Genomic DNA, 19754 nt, shown 5'->3' with positions numbered 1-19754 from the left:
TAGGGTGTGCTCACACCCAGGTTCACAGAGCACAGCAGAAATGGCTGTGTCTGGATTTAAACTGACCTGGGGCCATCTAGGAGGCGGACCTGACTGCATCATGGTCCCCTTAAAATGAGGATGTTTAGGCCAGCTGCTGATGGTGTACACTCGTAATCCTAGCTACTCAGGAGGCTGACACCTGAGGATTAAGGTTCAAAGCCAGCTTGGGCAGAAAAGACCTTGAAACTCATCTCCAATTAACAGCAAAAAGCTAGGAATGGAGCTGTGGCTCAAATGATAGAACACCAGACGAGCAAAATGGCTAAGCAGGGTGTGAGGTTCCGAGTTGAAGCCCCAGCACCAGCACACAGAATAAAATCATAAAATAGGGACATTTGCTTGCGTGTAAGTTAGACCTCGAAAGTTCCCAGAAGTGGGCAACTCGGCTCAGGATTGTGGTTTCCTGAGGTGCTGAGGGCGTCAGCCCCCAGTGCTTCCCCGGTGCTGTCGTCACCCCCGCGGCTCCAGTGGTCTGACCTGGGTTTCACGTGGCTGCTGGTGGGCTCCCAACACCAGTATATGCCTGACTCCTAGCCCCACAGGGGTGGGGCGCCCAGGTCACCCTGCTCCTGTGGCCAGGCTGCTCTGAAGGCTCAGGACCTGTTGGCCTAGGGCAGGGCCAAGCCGAAGGGTGAGCACAGCCCTGCAGCTCCTACCACCTGGAGGTGATGGGGCCCAAGGAACCTAGAAGGCCAAGCCCGCCGGCCTGGCCCCAGCCGCCCCAGTCCTAAGAACGGAGCTGAGCGGGCTGCGCCGCCTGCTGTCTGCGTGTGGAGGTAGAGGCCCTGGGCTGTTCACGCTGGCCTCTGGTCTCCTCAGGCTTCTATCTTATTTGCCACTCCCCCTGGGTTATTTGGCTCTGGCCCTTAAATGCTGGCTGGCGGCTGTCACCCAGTAGGTAGCAGGTGTGGGGCAGGGGCCTGGGCCCCTGCCGCCTCCCATGTAAGTGAACCTTTGGCCCTTCCTGGCCAGTGGGGGGGGGGGCTCCTTTCATCTCTGCAGATGGGTGCCACCCACTTTCACCCGGTCGCACCCCACGTGGCCGGGCAGCCCTTGCCCCGCCCTCCAGCGCACACTGTTCAGGGCCCCGGGGCCTTCCTCAGGCTCAGCCAGCCAGATTTTGTTTTGTCAGTCATGGGGCTTGAACTCTGGGCTTGGGTGCTGACCATGTGCTTTTCAGCTCAAGGTGAGCGCTCTACCACTTGAGCCACAGCACTACTTCCGGTTTTCTAGTGGTTTATTGGAGATGAGAGTCTCAGACTTTCCTGCCCAGGCTGGCTTTGAACCGTGATCCTCAGATCTCAGCCTCCTGAGTAGCTAGGATTACAGGCTTGAGCCACCAGTGCCTGTCTCCCACCCAGCTTTTTAACAGCCGTGTGTTTGGAGTAAATTCCAGATGCTGAGACCTGGAGGCCACTGTCCTGTAGGTCCCATGCTGACCTGGACACTTGTTAGCCAGGCACACCTGCCCAGTCACCTTGGGCGGCGCCCCACAGCCTCACCGCCACCTCTGCTCCAGTGTGCCCGGCCTGCTGAGTCACCTCCAGGGCGCGGCCGGATGTTACTTTCCATGACAACCGGACTTGGGCACGGGCAGTGCCTGGCCCGGCGTTCTCCGTCCAGTTCTCTGGGAGTCTCCAGAAAGTGGGGAGAAGCCCCCTCCCCCTCAGGCCCCAGTGTGGCCAGCCAGGGCTGCTCCCCACCTTACCCCCCCCCCCCGCAGGGAGATGGCCACAGCATCTCCCCAGGTCTGGGACAGCTGCTGCCAGCTGCCAGGCTGCTCGGAGGCCTTGGGGCACAGCCTCCCCCGCTGGGGCAGGGCAGGGACCCTGGGTTAGTGTGTCTGCCCATCCCCCCACACCCCGTGCCGTGAGGAGTGGGAGGAGAGCTGCCAGAACCCCCTCAGGTCCCCTTGGGTGGGCTGAGAGGAGGGCTAGACACGCTGTCCCCTCTCCCCACTTGGCCTGTCCTGTGGGGTGGGAAGAGGAGGCGGGTGCAGAAGACAGGCCCACGTTCTGCACCCAGAAGTGCGGAGTGTTCTTCCATGATGAGGGGCTGGGGGGGCGAAGGGACCTTGGGGATGGCTAGGGCCTCCAGAGAGAGGCAGGAGAAGAGCAGCAGAGACCAACAAGGCCTGTGTCCGCCGAGTGGCGGCCCTGAGGCCCAGTGGCCTGCGCGTCCACCGCCCCACCCCCCAGCTGCTTCCCCAGAATGCGTGTGTCCCAAACCTGCTCCCCCAGGACCGAGAGCTACCCACCGCTACCATCAAATGCCACCCAGCCCAGAGCCCCGTCCGCTGGGCTCGGGTGTGCAGCCAGCCTGCCGGGCAGAGGGGCTCCCTGAGGCTCCCCAGGGCCCTTCCTGAATGAACCTCCAGCCCGCCCAGTGCGTATATGAGTTGAAGGTGGGCCAGGTCCCTCTGCTGAGCTCCTCCCCCCTCCTCACCCCCCACCCCTCGCTTCAGACAGCCCCGTGGACACTTCCAGCCAGCTTGAGGGCACCCCCTCCCCACAGCAGGACACACTCACCATGTACCACACGCCACCTTTCCGCGTGTGTGTGTGTGTGCACGCGCACACCCATGCTGGACACTCCCTGAGCTTTTTTGCTCAAGGCTGGTGCTCTACCACTTGAGCCTCATCTCTACGTCTGACTTTTTGCTGGTTAATTGGAGAAGAGAATCTCATAGACTATCTTGTGTGGGCTGGCTTCTAACTGAGCTCCTCAGATCTCGGCCTTGGCCTGAGAAGGATTGCAGGTGTGAGCCTCTGGTGCCTGGCGGGGCGTTCAACCTTAGGTACTGAAACAATGCCGTGACCTTTAGCCACTATGTCCATTTTCTTTTTCTTCTTTTGTGCGTCATGGGGCTTGAACTCTAGGCCTGGGCGCTGTCCCTCAGCTTTTCAGCTCAAGGTGAGCGCTCCATGCTTGAGCCACGGCACCACTTCCGGTTTTCTAGTGGTTTATTGGAGATGAGAGTCTCACAGACTTTCCTGACTCAGAATTCCAAGGGCTGGTGATAGCTTCTGAGAAGGGCACTAAGTGGTGAATAGGAGTTCACCGATGATGGAGGAAGGGGAAGGGGGGTATTGGCTGAAATATCACTTAGTCAGTTCCCACCCACTTAAGAGGCAAAGGGCTCAGGGAACCACAAGCACGGGCAGCCAGGGTGCAGCCCTGGGAGGCCGACACCAGGCCGAAAGTGGGTGCCTGAAACCAGGTGGGGCGGGCCGGGTGGCCTCCACCCGCGCCTCACTTTTCTCAGGCTGCAGCTGGGAAGACAGACCCAGAGCAGGCCTGAGTCACAGGACCTGGCCCACAGGCCCTGTCAGCTTCGGACAGGTGGCAGGTGGGTGCCCCTCCAGCCCCCCAGGATCCTGCCCTGTGGGCACAGGGACCTCAATACCAGCAAGGCTGGTGGTGGGGAGGTGGCCCCCCTGGCAATCCGGGAGGGCTTCCTGAGAAAGGCAGAGGAGTCTGCACGGGGCAGCCTCTGTGAGCAGGGCCTACAGGAAGAGGGTGGTGCCAGGCCCTGGGCGCCCTGCCAGCTCCGTGACACAGCTTCCTCACGGCTGTTGGCCTTGCCCAGCGGGTCGGACAGGTGCCTGGGGAGCTGGCCTCGTCACCTCACTCCAGTAGCTTCAAAAGGTTCCCTGCTCTCCAGCCAGACAGCCTCGAGGGGCCGGGCTCCCGGGCCAGAACTGCAGCCACACAGGACCCGGAGTGTCCAGGCTGTTGGGTGTCCCCCTCTGTCCACACTCCCTGGGAACCCCAGATGGAGACCCTTGGATAAATATCAGTACACTTGGCCAGGACTGATGCTGACTGATGCCACAACCCGGGGCCCAGCCCTGCCCCTCCCGCTGAGAGTCAGCCATGAACTGTCCCAGCCCCACACCCTCCAGAAGAGCCCTTCTAGTCCCACGACCGTGGTTTGCTGTGTGACATGGGCTGGGTCACTGCACCATTCTGGGCCCCCACTTCCTGAGTGACCGTGAATGGGAGAGACACCTTCCATGAGGCCACCCTAGCCTTGGCCTGGCCTCTAGGCTGCACCTCCCTCTTGGCTACCTGAGGCTTGGGGTCCCCCAAACTCTTCACCTGGGCTGTTGGTCAGAGCTCTGCTCCATGCTGACCTCAGCCACGGGGGGGGGAGGGGCTCGGGGGGGGAGGGCACTCAGCCAGCCCAGGGCTGGGTCAGTGTCTTGGCAGTGGGACTTGGCACATCATGTGTCCTCCAAGCGTCTGTGACCATCTCTTAGGGGTGTCATTGGAGAAGCAGGTTCTAGCCAGGTCCTGCCGCTGTGGGGCCAGCCACTCTGGTGGCCCAGTGGCCCAGGTCCCTGGGGCAGGCAGCCCGGGTGATGGGTGTGGAAGGGGAGCAAGCCAAGAGGAGTTGTGTCTGTCCATCCCCGCCCCCCACCCCAGGCTTGACCTTGTATAAGGGGCACAGCAGAGGGGCCTGGGCAGGCAGGAGGCCTTTGGGGAGGCTGTGGGGCCCAGGGCTCTGGATGCCCAGCGCCTGATCTCACCCGCACACCCCCTGCCAGGCTGGCATCTGTCTCCAGAGAGCAGCAGGAACTTGGCTGTGGGATGGGGCTGAGGCTGGGGAGTGGCCTGGCTACCTGCCCCGGCCTCTCTCTTCCTGTCTTCACTTTCTGCCACTCCTGTGCTCCCCCACCGGCCCCTTCGCCCCGGGCCTCTTCTCACCTGGAGACTCGGGTGGGTCCAGTGCCAGCTTCTCTGGGCAGTGCTGGCGCTACAAGACCCTCCCTTGGCCCTCTGTTCTCTTTCCCCATACAGGGTGCGGGGGAGGCGGTTCTGTGCTCCTGAGGGGAAATGGGACCCCTTTCCTCGAGTCCCCCCAAACCAGCCAGGCACGCAGGCACACAATAGGTACTTAAGTAATAGCAAGTGTCCACACCAGGAGCTGAGCCCCCACTGACTAGCCTCTGATGGGGACACAGATGGCCCTGGGCCCCCTGGCTGCCGTCGGAAGCCCTGCCCCTCACCCTCTGGCCTTGCTGGGCTCTGCTCTCAGCGTGGCCTCTTAACCAGGCCTCAGTGCCCACGGCCCAGGCCAGGGGGGCCGGGATGCCTTCGCCAGCTGGAAGCCCATTGAGCTCTTTGCCAGGGGTCCCCCTCCCAGCCACCCTGCGGCCTGCTTTCCCACCTGTGGCAGGCCAGACGCCCTTGTCCAGCAGTCCCTAGACCTGTCTCCTTCCTCCGAGGTCAGGATCTGAGCCCGCCCCCAGCTCCCCTGCCCCTTCACACCCCTGACTCCCCCGACACCCAGGCACACGGTGGAAAGCACTTACAACAGCCCGGTCCAGGTCCTTGGTGACCTGTTAGGGCCAGGGTTGAGGCTGTGGGGAGGGGTCCCGTGAGGGGGACAGGGGGCCCAGGACCTGGTTTGGCGCTCCCAGGACGCTGTCCTGCCAGGCTCCCTGGTCTTTGGACCTAGGTTGCTCTTGGCCTTGAGCCGGCGCTCGCCGGGGCCCGGGCGGCCTCGCTGCGCAGGGCTGCCCGCGGGGCCCGGGCCTCCGCCCCCACCCCTGGGAACCGGGGGAGCCGCGTCCACTTCCTGCTCCCATTAAACCCTTGAAAGGCCGGGCGAGCGCGGCGGCGGCCGGCGGGCGCTGACTCAGGGCCGCGCCCCGGAACCCCGGGACCCCAGTCCGGGCACAGGGAGGGCCGAGCGCCGCGTCGTTCCGGTACCGGCCCAGACGCCCCCCCACCCCGCTCGGCCCCCATCGGGAAGGCGGGACGCGGGGCCCGCCCGGGGGGCGCGGTACGAGGGGAGCCCCGCTTCCCCTGCCCGTGGAGCCCGGGCGGCTGGGGGCGGGGGTTCGGGGCTTCCCGGTGGTGAGTCACCGCCGGCGGGGCCGGCTGCGGCGCATTCCCCCGGCGAGGGCGGGGTGCGGACCCCGAGTCACCGCCACACCCCGCCGGGCCGGGCGGCCGGGGGTCCGGGCCGGAGGGGAGTGCGCTGCCGAAGCGGAGGAGGGTCGGCCCGGGCCTCGGGGCCTCGCTCGGCCGGGGACGGGGGCGTGGCCCGCGCAGAGCCGAGTGGGCGTGGCGGGTCTGGGTCGGGGCGTGGCCTGAGAGTGGCCGGCACAGTCCCGGGCCTGGCTGAGGGCGGGGCTTGCCTGGAGTGTGGGCGGGGCTCTCCCGGGGGGCGTGGCCCCGGCTTGGGGCGGGGCGAATATAAGGAGCGCTCCGGGCCGGCGGCGTGCAGAGCCGGCTCGGCCCCCACCTCGACCGCCCGCGGGACATGAAGACCCCCGGCGAGGTGCTGCGCGAAGGCGAGCTGGAGAAGCGCAGCGACAGCCTGTTCCAGCTGTGGAAGAAGAAGCGCGGCGTGCTCACCCCCGACCGCCTGCGCCTCTTCCCCGCGGGCCCCGGCGCGCGCCCCAAGGAGCTGCGCTTCCACTCCATCCTCAAGGTGGACTGCGTGGAGCGCACGGGCAAGTACATCTACTTCACCATCGTCACCACCGACCGCAAGGAGATCGACTTCCGCTGCCCGGGCGAGAGCTGCTGGAACGCGGCCATCACGCTGGCGCTCATCGACTTCCAGAACCGCCGCGCGCTGGAGGACTTCCGCGGCCGCCAGGAGCGCGCCGCGCCCGCCGCGCAGCCCGAGTCCCGGGCGGCCCGCGCGCCCTGAGCCCGCGTCGCGGTGAGTCCCGGGGGCCGCGGCCTGGGCCCGTGGGGCGGGGAGGGGGACCCTTCGGGGGCCCTGGCGCCGCGATCGCCCAGCCAGCCTTTGTCCCCAGGGTCGGGGGCCCCCCCGGCACAGCCCTGACCCAGTCCTCTCCTCACAGAAGCACACGCTGGACCGCACGGGCCGCTGCCGGGCAGGAGCCCCGGGGGTGCCCGACGTGTCGGGGAGCCAGGCCGGCTTCCACCCGCGGACCACGCGAGGACAAGGCGGCGGCCCCGACCTCCCGCGGACCCTCGCCCCGCTGTGCGGGCGCCTTAACTTATTACTGGACTATGTATTTATTTTGTTGTTACGCCGTTCCGTCTTAATATTTTGTTTTTGCATCCTGGTGCCATTCCAAATAAATGTGTCGATATGTGCTTTTTTTACTGAGCAGCTGTGACCGTGAGGTTCCTCCTGGGAGGCCTGGAGGGGGGGTCACCCCCATCCGGAAGCCAGCTTTGAATGAATGTGTCACTGCCCAGGCCAGGTCCCCGCCTCCCCAGCCCAGGAAGTGCCCTGGGCGCGGCTTGGCTGGCCTCTGCTCCTGGGTGCGGCCGGCAGGGCCGCCGGCTGGAAGTTGGCTCACTGACCCATCCGAGGCCAGCACACCCCCACACCGAGGCGCCATGCCGCCTCGCAGGGTGGGGTCCTCAAGTGTCTCCTGCCACACACCACCTGTCCCGCAGCTGACCCGAGGCTCTTCAGCGGGCAGCCTGCCTGGGCTCCTGACCCCACCCTGGGCTGCACCCAAGGTGTCTCCGGTCCAGCAGCCTGCCAGTGCTAGCAGGGTGGGTCCTGCTTCGGAATAGATGGGGGCTGGTCTGGGTCTCCCCCTGCCAGCCCAGGATGGTGACATGGTCCAAGAGCCCACCAGACCCCTGCGCTACACCTTGAGACACCTGCGGAGCGGCAGGTGCCTCCTCACCTGGCTCTGACCTCAGGCTGAGCTGGAGTGGTGGCAGGCAGGCCGGCCTAGCAGGGAAGTGCTGTGGCCCTTCCCCCTCCCTGGGTGCTGGGACACCAATTCTCCCCTCCCCCTCTCCAGGGAGCATGCAGCCTTCCCTTGGCCTTCCTGCAGGAGGGAGGACAGAGTCCGAATCCCTGTCCCCTAATCCCTGACACGCACCTGCAGTGGGGCAGGGGTCCTCCCTGTCCTTCCAGGTATCCCTACTGGATAGGGGACTGTCCCTTTGTCTGGGCACTGTGTTCAGACAGGAGGACATTCTGTGTAAGCCTGTGAAGTCCCTGTGCCGGTGGGGCTGGGGCCCTGAGACCCACACATGCCCCGTGGGGGCCTCTCCCACCCCGTTTGGGGTGGCCGAGCCTCAGGCCTGGGTCTTAGGTCTGGAGTGAGGTTGGGACTTGGCCGTCTGAGGCCCCTCACCTTCTGCTGGCCATTCGTGGAATTCTGGAATCTGTAGATTTCTATTCCTAGGAGCTCCTGGGGCGAGAGTGTCGGGGAGCAGGGAAGGGGCGCCAGGGCTTGCCCTTGCACCCTCAAATCCCTCCTCCTGCCCAGGTCTGGTGACCAGGGGTGCCTACCCACTGTGAGGGCCTGGGGGAAGTTGGGGTTACCCCCTGAGCCCTCAGCTTCTTACCAGGCCTTGCTTCCCTATCTTCTGGTGTGTGGGGAGGTGGGAGGTACTCGGGCTTGAATTCAGGGCCTGGGAACTATTCCACTCAAGGCTGGTTCTCTACCCCTTGATCCACAGCTTCACTTCTGGCTTTTTGGTGATTAATTGGAGATAAGAATCTCGTGGACTTTCCTGTCTGGGCTGGCTTGGAACTGGGATTTCTTATCTGCTGTGTTAGTCGACTCAAGGGCTGGGTCAGTGGTAGGAGACAATGCTAGAGGATCCTGTCCCTGGGACTCTGCTGCGTCCTCCCCTGGGGCCTCCAGCCTCGTCCCTCGCGCCCAGGCCTCCCGCCATGGACATGAAGAATCTGCAAAAGTCCCAGAGAGTTTATTGTCCTTGGGGCAGGGGTTAGTGGGCTTTGTCCCTGCTCTGGGACACCGGCGTCCTCCAGAGCACCAGGAGAATGAGGGCGTTGACCGCGAACTGCACGTGGCCGAAGACAGGGACCCCGTAGCTGCGGTACAGGAGGCCACCCAAGGTGGGCCCCACCGTGCGGGTGAGCGGCTGCACAGAGGCGCTGAGGCCCAGCATGGTCCCTGGGGAAGCGGAGGGCAGTGAGGCCATGGACGCCGCCCAGCTCTCCACCCTGCCCCTCACCCCCCTCTCTCCCCCAACCACACAGCCGGGCAGAGGCCCCACACAGGCACTTCCCCAAATGATGACCTTAGCCTCCTCTCTATCCAGAAAGTTCCCGAGCATAAGAGGAGCCTGGGAATGGGGTCACAGGTCAGGCTGCAGGCCACGCCCTCCAGGGCTTGCCAAGAGATACTGTCATACTTGGGCCTCGCTCGCTCCCACCCAGGGCAGGCCGGGGGGCCAGCTCTCCTGTTCTTCTAGTACCTGGGGCCCCAGGAAAGCCAAGGCTGGAGTTGTCCAGCAAGGCTCAGTGAAAACTGGGGTGGGCACGGTGGGAGCCGCATTCGGGTAGCCAGAGCCGCTCCGTCCTCCACCCGGGTCTCCACCCAGCTCAGCTCTCATGTGTCATAGCCCGGCTCCCCATTTCCCAGAGGATCTTCGGTTCTGGGCTTCCATGCTCAGGCCTGTGAGTCCCGGCCCATGCTCAGTAGCCGCGGGGAACCTTGGGAGTGGCCTCTCCCACTGCCCACATGGCCCACAGACTGTAACAGACAAGGGCAATTACCGCCCCCTCTGTGGTTCAGGTTCCCAGGGGAGCAAGTCCCACGCCTTCCAAGCAGAGGCCAGGGGCCTCCTCCCTGCCGGGCTCCACCCTCCTCCCACCAGGCCTGCGGCCTTCCTCCCTCCTCCCTCCCAGCACAGGCTGCCCACTGTGGGGAGGCCTGCTGTCTTAGACCTCAGGGGCCCCATGCAGCAGCCCCAGAACAGCCCCTCTGTGCCGCCCGCCCAGGCAGCGAGATGAAGGGCTGGCCCAGCCTCTTGAGTCTTCAGGCTCAAGAAGAAGCCCCAAGGCCTTAGCCCTCAGCCACAGCACCCCTCCCCCTGGGCAAGCCAGCGTGCACCTGAACCGCACGCCCAGGACAAGGCACAGACAGGAACCTGCTCCACAAAAGGCAAGCTGGGTCCAATCAGGCGCAGTGGCTCACGCCTGTAATCCTAGCTACTCAGGAGACATCTGAGAATCACAGTTCAAAATCAGCCCGGGCAAAGAAGTCTGACTCTTAGCTTCAATTAACCAGCCAAGTGCAGGAAGTGGAGCTGTAGCTCAAGTGGGACCAGCCTGAAGTGAAAAGGCTCAGAAAGCTCAGGGACAGCCCAGGCCCTAAATTCAAGCTCTAACACTGGCGCGTGCGCGCGCGCGCACACACACACACGCGTCTGGTAAGATATGAAGGTCTGGGATTCCTGGATTTCACTACCAGTGTGCATTCATTCATTCATGCGTTCATTCACTGTGAGCTCAGGAAGCCCTGGACACTAATGCCAGGGAAGGGGGAGGCCAGACCCCCTGGGCTGCTGTCCCCCTCCCCCTCCATCACGCCTGTCTTCCCAGCTGTCTTCCCACTGGCTCTCCCCAACCCTTGAAGCCCGCCCCTCGCTCAGTGGACCCTCTGTGTTCGGACAGCCATCCTTCCCTCCCTTTCCGAGGAGCCAGGCCCATGAACCAAGCAGGGCCGAGTGCCACCTCCGGAAGGCCTGCTCCCAGCGCCCCTGGCCTGGCCTGGCCGCAGGGCCTGAGGCAGCCGTCCGCCTGCGCCCGCTTTCTGCCCACCGCGGAAGCACCGCAGCCCCTGGTCCTCACCCCAGCTGCGGGGAGGGAGGCACGGCCCTCAGGCGCCCGTGTGGCCCTCACCTGTGTCTGCGGAGGAGACGGAGTTGGTCAGCATGCTGTCCGTCACCACATTGAGCGTGCACAGGCTGAACACCAGGCCGGGCACCAGAAGGCAGAAGTGGAAGACGCTGGACATCAGGACCTGGCAGAGGCAGCGAAGGGGCCCATGGTGAGCCGGGTCCTGCAGCTCCACACCGGGCCACGCGGGACCACACCGGCCACGCCACACGCTCCACACTGGGCCACGCAGGGCCAGGGAGAGGCCCGCCTTCCAGCCCCCCCACCCCCGGGTCTTTCCACGCCTGGATGGGGGCTGCGAGGGCAAGGCAGAGGCAGGCAGCGGACCCAGCACCTGGGGCACCAGGGATGGTTCTGGACCCCAGCTCTGCGGGGTGGAGGAGGGGCTCTCACCATGCCCAGCCCCACCACGGTGAAGACCAGCACGCTGGCCCGCAGCAAGTTCTCCTCCGAGAAGCGGCGGCTCAGCCGCCCGATGATCAGACCCTGGACCACCTAGGTGAGGAGACAGGCGTGGGGTCAGGGGCTGGACCACGGCCGGCCCCTTCAAGGTGGGACACTCTGCCCAACACCCATCGGCTTCCATAGCCCCTGACCACCGGCACCCTCACCAGCCAGGGCTGGGGCCAAGGCAGAGGCCAGGAGCACCCTAAGATCCCTGGGGGGACAGACTCCCCTCCAGAGGGGCGGAGAGCCCACACCAGGGACACGGGGGACAGCAGGGACATGACTCAGCTGGTCAGGCCCCATCCACAGGCTGCTCCCAGGCCGGGGTGAAGCTCCCTATCTAATCGTGTGGGGTAATCAGGAAGTGCCCTCTCCACCAGACAGGAAGTGCCCGGGCCCAAAGCCAGGAGTGGTGCAGCCCCAGGGCTGCTGGGGGCAGGGGAGGGGTGGGGCAGCGTGGGCTGGTGGGGGGGAGGGGGAAGGGGGAAGGGGGAGGGTCAGGGCTAGCTCTACAGAACCTGCCTGGCTACTCTCCTCTAGAAGCCAACTGCTTCTAGCTAAGCCTTTAGTGTCTTTTAAAAAATAGCCAGGTGCTGCTGGCTCCTGCCTGTCATCCTAGCTACTCAGGAGGCTGAGATGGGAAGATTGCAGTTCAGAGCCAGCCCAGGCAGTTAATGAAGCCCGAGAGTCACTCGTCTCCAGTGAGCCACCGAAAGCTGGAAGTGGAGCTGTGACTCAGGTGGCAGGGCACCACCCTTGAGCACAAGAGCCTGAGGAGCAGCACAAAAATAACCCGACTCTGTTTGGGCACCTGTGGCTCACACCTGCAAGCCTAACTACTCAGGAGGCTGCTGAGACCTAGAAGATCAAAGCTCAAAGCCAAAGCCAGTCCTGGCAAAAAAACAAAAAACACAAAAACCTGGAGACTTCATCACCAATTAACCAAGCAGCTTCGTCCTGTCCCCTCAGCCCTGGCCCCAAACACCATGGTCACTGGATTGCCACCTCCTGCCGCGCTGGGGGAGGGGCAGGTCTCCCCTATTATGGAGGGTCCTGCTCAGCACCCCTGCAGCTCTGGGCTGCCCCCACCCCCAGGTACTCTGAACTGGGCTATTCAGGACGAGCTCTGAAGGATGGCCAAGTGGCCTGTCTACCATGGGGGTCTTTTCTTTTTTGTGGAGGTCCTGGGTCCTGAGCTCAGGGCCTGGCTGCTCTGGCTGAGCGTTTTCCCTCAGGGCGGGCACTCTACCTTGTGAACCACACCTCCACTTCTAGCTTTTATGAGAATCTCATAGACCTTCCTGCCTGGGCTGGCTCCAGACCACGATCCTCAGATCTCAGCTTCCTGAGTATCTAGGATTAGAAGCACGAGCCACTGGCGCCTGGCTTCCATGGATCCTGTTCCCCACGGGGGCGTCCCCTCCCAGCTGGCTGCCAAGTGGTGGCCTTCCATGTCCAGTGCCTTCCTGGAGCTGCTATTTTAGCCCCAGGTCTAGGCTGGCCCTGGGCTTAGCACGGGAGCAGGTGGTGTGGAGGTGCTGGAATGCCATGCACTTCCGAGAGCTCAGAGCCCTCCCCTGCGGCTCCCACAATAGTCCAGCTGGCCAGCTCTCCCGCCGCCTGGGCCTGGGGACACACCACCAACTGTCTGTCACCCCAGGCTCAGATGTCCAGGAAGAGCTGGGGGGGCAGGAGGGACTGGCTAGGACCTGAAGCCAGGAGGCACAGCTGACCAGGAGCTGTGGGCCAGCTCTCTGCGTCCTTGTCGGGCCCCCCGGGGCCTGGTGCTCGGCCTTTCTACCTCGTGGCATTTGCCAGAGACCCCTGGGTGGGCACATACAGGGAATGAAGGTTAGGAACTCATTCCAGTCCGGGGCTGGGGGCAGAAGTTGGACCGCTGCTGGCCAGGCCCGCCACCCACACAGCAGGCCAGCTCCAGCTCTGGGGTCTGCGGCGCCAACCCAGCACCCACACGGCACCTGTTGCGTGTGGGCCAGGTGTGTGGTGTGTGTGTGGATGGGCAGCCAAGGCCCCCCAGCTCCCACTGGGCTGCGCCTTCCTGGGCATTCCTCCTCCGACAGGCAGATGGTTGGCCACCCGCTTGGGGTCTTTAGGTGGTCTGAATGAGATGGCGCTCAGAGCAGGGCTGGAGAAGAAGCTGAGAGAGGAAGGCGCGGGCGGAGGCCACGGAGCGGAGGATCCCCAGGGTGGGAGTGCTGCTGGGCCAAACTTGGAGGCACCTCTTCACTGAGACCCCCCATTCCCTACCTCCCCGGCAGAGGCCCTGTGTGCCCTGCTCACCATCTGGAGGACCCCAAAGAAAGACATGAGGTAGCCGGTCTGTGCGGCCTCCAGCTGGAAGAAGTCCATGGAGATGATGGAGAACATGATCATGAAGAGTCCTGCGTGGAGGGCAGAGGCCAGGCGGCTGGTCAGGGCGGCTGGTCAGGGCCACACGCATGCTCCAACGTTGCGGGCGCCTCCACGGCCGGCCAGGAGCCCGCCCCGGGAGCCCGCCCCGCCCTGGGAGCCCACCCTGGAGGCAGTGGGGCCTGGGCGCCTTCGGCGTGGACAGCGAGGGTCCGAGGCTCCTTCATCTCCCCTCTTAGTGTCTTGGCCTCTGAAGCCAAGGGTGGCTACGGTGGCAGGGGATGGAGGGATCTGGGCACTGTGAGCCTTTGGGCTACAGGGACTGCGATCAGGTGAAGCCAGGGACAGCATGGGTGACGCCTTCCCTCCCCCCTCCCCCCTGCAGCGCAGCACCCCACACACCCCCTCCCCTCTGAGCCCCCATGGATGGGCGTGCCGGCCTGACGCAGGGCAGACCTGGTGACGGGGATGTAGAGGACACGAGGCGGGCAGAGGGCAGGGGCACTGCAGGGATTCGGGCCTCCACCCTCAGTGCCAGGAACCGTGGACCACACGGGGTGCTGACCGGGTGAACTCACCTGAGGGGAAGCCGGAGATGACCTTGATGAGGAACACGGGCAGCACGCCCGGCAGCAGCAGCAGGCGGGTGATGGCCTTCAGGTCAAACACGCTGGCCTTGGCTCCACCTGGCCGCCCCCCACCCCACCCAGGGATGCCGGTCAGAGCACTGGTGGGCTCGGCCTGGCTGTGGGGCCATGGCTGGGGGCGTGGCTCTGCCCACAAGGGGGCTGGCCACTCGGCAGTCCCCTCCCCTGTGCCCCTGGGAGGCCGCCGCACCGTCCCTCACGCTAGGAGCCCCGGGACAGAGTGCACCTGTCCTCAGGGACCCTGCTGGGCCCGGTGGAGTCAGGGAGGTCCTCAGCCCCCAGCCCACGTGGTCAGGACAGCTGCTCTGGATTAGATCACGCTTGTGATCCTAGCTAGTCAGGAAGCTGGGATCTGAGGACGGCAGTTCAAAGTCAGCCTGGGCAGAAAAGTCAGAGACTCTGACCCTCAATTAACTATCAAAGAGCTGAAAAAAGAAGCATGGTTCAAGTGGTAGAGTGCCAGCCTCAGGACAAAAAGAAAACAAGTAAAAGCTTGGCTCAAAACCAACCAACAGCCAAGCAGAAAAATAAATAAAACAAAACAAAAAGGATCTGGTGCTGGTGGCTACGCCTGTAATCCTGGTTACTCAGAAGACTAAGATCTGAGGATGGTGGTTTGAAGCCAATCCCAGCAGGAAAGTCTGTAAGACTCTTCCTTTCTTTCTTTTCTTTTCTTTTTTGGCTGGTCATGGGGCCTGAACTCTGGGCCTGGGCGCTGTCCCTCAGCTCTTCAGCTCAAGGCTAGCGCTCTACCACCTGAGCCACAGCGCCACTTCTGGCTTTTTCTGCTTATGTGGTGCTGAGGAATCGAATCCAGGGCCTCATGCATGCGAAGCAAGTGCTCTACCACTGAGCCACCTTCCCAGCCCCAGTCTGTAAGACTCTTATCTCTGATTACATTCTCTCTCTCCACAGAGCTGTGACTCAGGTAGTAGAGCCCCCTGAAGAGACAAAGCTAGGGACAGCGCCCAGGCCCTAGCTCACACTCCATTACTGACACAAACAACCCAACAACAACCCAAACAAACAAAAAGGCCAGAAGGCAGCAACTGTCAGGCGGTGTGCCTGCCCCCTGGCCACTTTCACCTGCTGTGTCTCAGGCCTGTGCTGGGCTTGGCTGCCCCCTCAGGCACTGTCCCTGGTGATGAGAGGCAAATCTCCATCTCAGCCCCTGGGCAGAGGCCTGGGGTCCTGCCCTGTCTGGCACTCGGGCTGGGGCCGGGGGCCTCCCTGAGAAGACCTGACCCCCCGGCGTATGAGGCTCACTGGCCAGCTGGAGCTTTGGAGCCCTGAGAACTGCGTGCCCCACGCACCTTGCCACCCCTGTCTCCCCAGGCCCGCTTGTCCAGGCCCCACTCCCAGTGCCGCTCCTGCGGAGTCCGTAGCCAAGAGGGGCTCAAGAGAGAAGTGGCTCCCGGATCTCTTGTGTGTCCCAGAAGTCACAGTCCTGGCTTGGCCAGGAGGGGCTCACCTGGAGGCGGGGCCTGGGCCTTCTTGGTGGTGCTGGGAATGCAGGCCAGGCTGAGCACGGCTCCCAGGAGGTTAGCCACCAGGGCCACCATGGTGGGACAAAGAATCCTGGGGACACAACCCGGGTTGGGGGGTGTGGCTTGTAGCCCCACAGACACACATACCACAAACAGGGACACACATGTTCACATACGTGCACACAGCACACACAGGCCCACACGTGTGGGCACGTGGACATCACACTTTCGCCAGAACTCTGGTGGGAACCCACGAGCAGGACAGGGCTGGGGAAGCAGCAAGAGCAGCCTGGTCGCTCGGCGGGCACTACAGAGTCACCAGGTCAGTTCAGGCCGGCGTGTCCCATCGGCCCCTCCTCCGCAGCTCTGGGGCCCCCCGCCCCGCCCCCTGCCCAAGGCTCTGGCGTTCGGGCTCCCCACAAATGGGCCTTCCACTGGCCAGTGGGCAGGGAAGGTTTGGGCACTGCACCCCAGAGTGAGGCCTCTTGGGGCCCCAGGGGACGGGTGTGGAGGGCTGCCGGGCCCTGGTGGCAGGCTCCAGAGAGAAAGGCCTTTCTTCTGGCCTCTGAGGCCCAAATGTCCCTGCCGGGGCTGACCAGGCGGAGACAAAACCTGCTTTCTTTGCCAGCTGGCCCGGAAGCGCCCAGAGCAAAGGCCCACGCCATGGCTATTTTGGGAGCCGATGACAAGCGAGGGTGGGTGGCAGGGCGCCAAGCCCCCTCCCCTGGGACCCCGAGGGATCGGGAGCGAGTGGGGACCGGTCAGCCAAAGACCAGCGCACTCAGGGCCCTGGGGGCGTCTTCTCTTCCCCACGCGGCTCTGTCCGTCTCCCCCAGAACCAGACGTCCAAAGGGAACCGGGAATAGGAAGGAAGTTCCTCAGGGCAGCTGCCACCCTGGGGCCTGTGCCCTGGACTTTCTCCCAAGAAGTCTCTCTAGCTCGGAGCCTCCTCTGAGACAGCATGGCGTTCCTGGGGGTGCGGGTCAGGCCTCTCAGCCGCCCCCCCACATTTAGCGCCCCCTCCCTGGGAACCTCCCAGGTACAGGCAGTACAAGGGCATTTGTCTTTGTCCCTTATTTGTCCCTTCCTCCCTTCCCTCCCTTGTACCCTGAGATAACAGGTCACCTGCTGTCCCTCGTGGGTACCCAGTGACCGGTGTGACAGCCCCGAGCCTGGTCACTGGATCTGAGGCCTGGGGCTGGGGGGGAGGGAGGGGAGGCCACCTGCCCCACCTGCCACTGCGCCCTGCCTGGACCATGTTGGAACACAAAAGTCTGAGGAGTGTCCCCCGACAGCCTCGGAGCCCCATGACCCAGTGTAGCCTGGCCCTGAGCGGCCTTCAAACCAACCAGCAGCCCCTCGCTGGCCACAGCCTCCCCTCGCTGGCCCCTGTCTGTGCGCCTGCCCTGGGCCAGCCCCCTCAGCCTCTCCTGTCTGTTCAGGTGCCCAGAACACCAGCGTCCACCCGCTCTTACCCCGAGGCTGCATCCTGCCCGGCGCTCCGTGCTAGTGCCCGGGAGCTGCCCGGTGGGCAGGCTGCCCTGCGGGCCCTCGAGTCTCTTTGTTCCAGACAGTTGATGAGACACGGGGGAAGGGGCTCCTGGGAGCAGAGGCTGCAGGCCCAGTGTCACACTGGCCACTTGGTACCCAGGAGGGACAGCAGGTGATCTCAGGGGACAGCCTGACCTCCAGGGGCTGTGGCCTACCCTCCTCCCATCCAGATCTCAGATCCTCTAGGGGTCTGGCGGCATCTGTTCAAATCTTGGCCACGCACGGTGGGCACAGCCCTCTGGAGAATCGGGGATCCTGGGTTGCAAGTCTTGGGGGAGTTTTGGGACTGGCTGTGTGGAAGGCTGGGCTGGCCCTCCCCACAGTACCCCTCCACCAGGTGGAAGGTGCCTCCCGGACCCTGGGAGCGGCCGGGGCGGCCAGGATTTGCCTGAGGGCCACGCGCTGCCCATCACAGTTCACCCAGATCTACACACAGGGTTTAATTCCACATTGCCGGGGCTGCTCACTGGTCCTCGGCACTGAACGTGGATGGCTCCCAGTGGCGCACTGAACTCCCGCCCCCCCCTCTGCTCCCCCCCCAGCCCCGCCCTCCCAGCTTCGCTGACCCCACCACCGGCTCGCTCTCAGCCTAGCCCTTTGCTGCTTTCTGCACTCTGCCAGCGTGTCCTGCCCACGGGCTGCGCCTGGTGGACACGCGCCCTTCTTCGAGAGTGCTGCAGGAATCTGCACACCACAGGCAGGGCCTGTGAAGCCCCACGCTGTGCCTAGACGGTGGGCAGTTACACAGCAGGCCTCCAGGGCCGCAGCGGGGTCTGGCAGGCCTGTCTGCCTAGGGCCTCTGCCCATCCCCAGGCCGTGGGGCTCTGGGCTGGGGCCACAAGCCAGCCACAGCCTCCTGTGCTCTGCCTGGAGCTCTCTAGGGACACCAGGCCTCTTAGCTGGGGCTCCGGGCTGGGCCAAACCATTTCTACCAGCGCCCATCCCCTGCAGCCCCAGCCACAAGTCCACTTCCTCCTCCCACCTGCCTCCTGGCCGTGGGGGTCGGCATGCTGGGATTTTTCATGGGGACAGGACACGCGGGCCGGGCAGAGGGGCAGAGGCTAGGGAGACCCCACACTAGGCTTTGGTTTGAATCCAGGAAGGGGAAGGAAGGCTGGGCGCGGGCCTGCGGGATGTTAGGAGTAGGGCAGGTTGAGGCTCACAAGCTGCCTGGCCGGGACAGAGGCGTGCTGGCCCCGATGGGGCCTCCCTGGTGGTGTCTGGGGTCACCACCCAGGCAAGCATAAGGGGCACGGGCTGGGTGGACCGCGGTGGACGGTGAGGCTCGGGTGTCACAGGCTCACCTGTCAGCCGAGGTCCCCAAAGCCCCTCCCCTCTCAATACTGGGGGAAGCCACTACGCAGGACGGCCGGTCAGCTGTGGCCACCAAGCCTCCTGGAGAACCCCTGCATCTTACAGGTAAACACCCCGAGGCAGAGCCTTCCACAGCCCTTGCCACCTGCCTCAGTTTCCCCACCCACCAAAGAAAACACTCGGCATCTGTAAGTGTTGAGGTTCCAGACACCCCAGAGCCTGAGATCTCCGGATGAAAGGATGCAGGAGAGGAATGGAATGTTCTGGATGGTGTGGCAGGGGGAAGGGAAAGTGAATCATGTCTTCTGGGTCAGTCTCTGGGATGCAAAAAGGCAGGTGGAGATAGGCGAGGCCATGTGTGGGCTGGGCAGGAGGTCTGTGTGTGTCCGCTCTGGCCCCACCAGCATTCCTCAGCACCCATGGGTGCCAGGCAGCCCACAGCCCTGGGTGCGTTCCACAGCCAGAGAGCCTGGTGACGTGAGACAATGTCTCCTTGCCCTTGGCAGCAGTCTCTGGGCCTCAGGCGACTGTGTCCCTGTGAGCAGACTGAATCCTGGGGCCCCTCCCCCGCTGCCCACGCCTGCTAGTGCCCCTCCCCCCTGCGGCCTCTCCAGGCCCCTTCTCTCTCCTCCCCTTGGAGGGCTGGCACAAAATCCAGCCCCTGCCCTCCACTTCCCCATCATCTGCCCTCCCACGGCCAGCCAAGCCCCACACCTGCCTCCCTCCTGGCTGTCACAACTCAACCGCCAGGCCTGGCCCGGCCCCCGCGAGCCACTCAGCCCTTACTCCTTTATCCTCCTAAATACAACTCCTCCAAGCCGGGCACTGGTGGCTTATGTCTAATCCTAGCTACTCGGGAAGCTGAGATCCAGAGGATTGAAGGTGGAGGCCAGTCCAGGAAGAAAAGTCCATGAGACATCTTCAAAATAACCAGCAAAAAGCAGGAGTGTAGGTATAGCTCAAGTGGCAAAGTACCAGCCAAGTAAGTAAGCCCAGCAAGCAAGAAACCCTAGTCCCACCCAAGGAGGGGGAGGGGGAGGGGGAGGGGGAGGGGGGAGGGAGAGAAGAGGGAGGAGAAGGAAGAGGAGGGGAGGGAAGGAGAAAGAGGAAGGGGATAAGGAGGAGGAGAAGAGGAGGAGGCAGGGGATGAGGGGAGGGGCGGGGGAGGACCCTCCGCTCCATCCGCGCTGGGTGGACAGTTACGCTCTTCTCCACTGGTGTGGACAGCTGGGTCCCCGGAAGCCCAGCCGGGGCGCTGGTGCCCCCTGGTGGCTGCCCGCCCCG

At 64.1% G+C, this 19754-nt stretch overlaps 2 protein-coding genes across 2 annotated transcripts in view; one reads left to right on the top strand and one right to left on the bottom strand.

Moving 5' to 3' along the window:
* The first annotated feature begins 6233 nt into the window (after positions 1 to 6233).
* On the top strand, positions 6234 to 7134 carry Phlda2 (pleckstrin homology-like domain, family A, member 2). Its single transcript, XM_013020978.1, has 2 exons — positions 6234 to 6724; positions 6870 to 7134. The coding sequence occupies exon 1, from the start codon at positions 6317 to 6319 to the stop codon at positions 6710 to 6712; it is 396 nt and encodes a 131-aa protein (XP_012876432.1). The 5' UTR covers positions 6234 to 6316; the 3' UTR covers positions 6713 to 6724; positions 6870 to 7134.
* Positions 7135 to 8699: 1565 nt separating this feature from the next.
* Slc22a18 (solute carrier family 22, member 18) overlaps positions 8700 to 19754 on the bottom strand; it is a 16817-nt gene continuing 5762 nt past the window's right edge. The window contains exons 2-8 of the mRNA XM_013020862.1: positions 17081 to 17223; positions 15590 to 15696; positions 14050 to 14157; positions 13403 to 13503; positions 11048 to 11149; positions 10658 to 10778; positions 8700 to 8924 (exon numbers count right to left, since the gene is read on the bottom strand). Of these exons, the coding sequence (XP_012876316.1) occupies positions 8737 to 8924; positions 10658 to 10778; positions 11048 to 11149; positions 13403 to 13503; positions 14050 to 14157; positions 15590 to 15696; positions 17081 to 17223 (870 nt within the window). The 3' untranslated portion in view covers positions 8700 to 8736. The remainder of the gene's footprint in view (positions 8925 to 10657; positions 10779 to 11047; positions 11150 to 13402; positions 13504 to 14049; positions 14158 to 15589; positions 15697 to 17080; positions 17224 to 19754) is intronic.

The sequence above is a fragment of the Dipodomys ordii genome, unplaced genomic scaffold (assembly GCF_000151885.1).
Source record: "Dipodomys ordii isolate 6190 unplaced genomic scaffold, Dord_2.0 Scaffold54, whole genome shotgun sequence".
Classification (NCBI taxonomy): Eukaryota; Metazoa; Chordata; class Mammalia; order Rodentia; family Heteromyidae; genus Dipodomys; species Dipodomys ordii.
The sequence above is the reverse complement of the archived record's forward strand: the minus strand, read 5'-3'. Positions and strand labels throughout refer to the sequence as shown.

Coding starts and splice junctions, on each gene's coding strand:
- Phlda2 (XM_013020978.1), top strand. CDS start 6,317: ATGAAGACCCCCGGCGAGGTGCTGCGCGAAGGCGAGCTGGAGAAGCGC.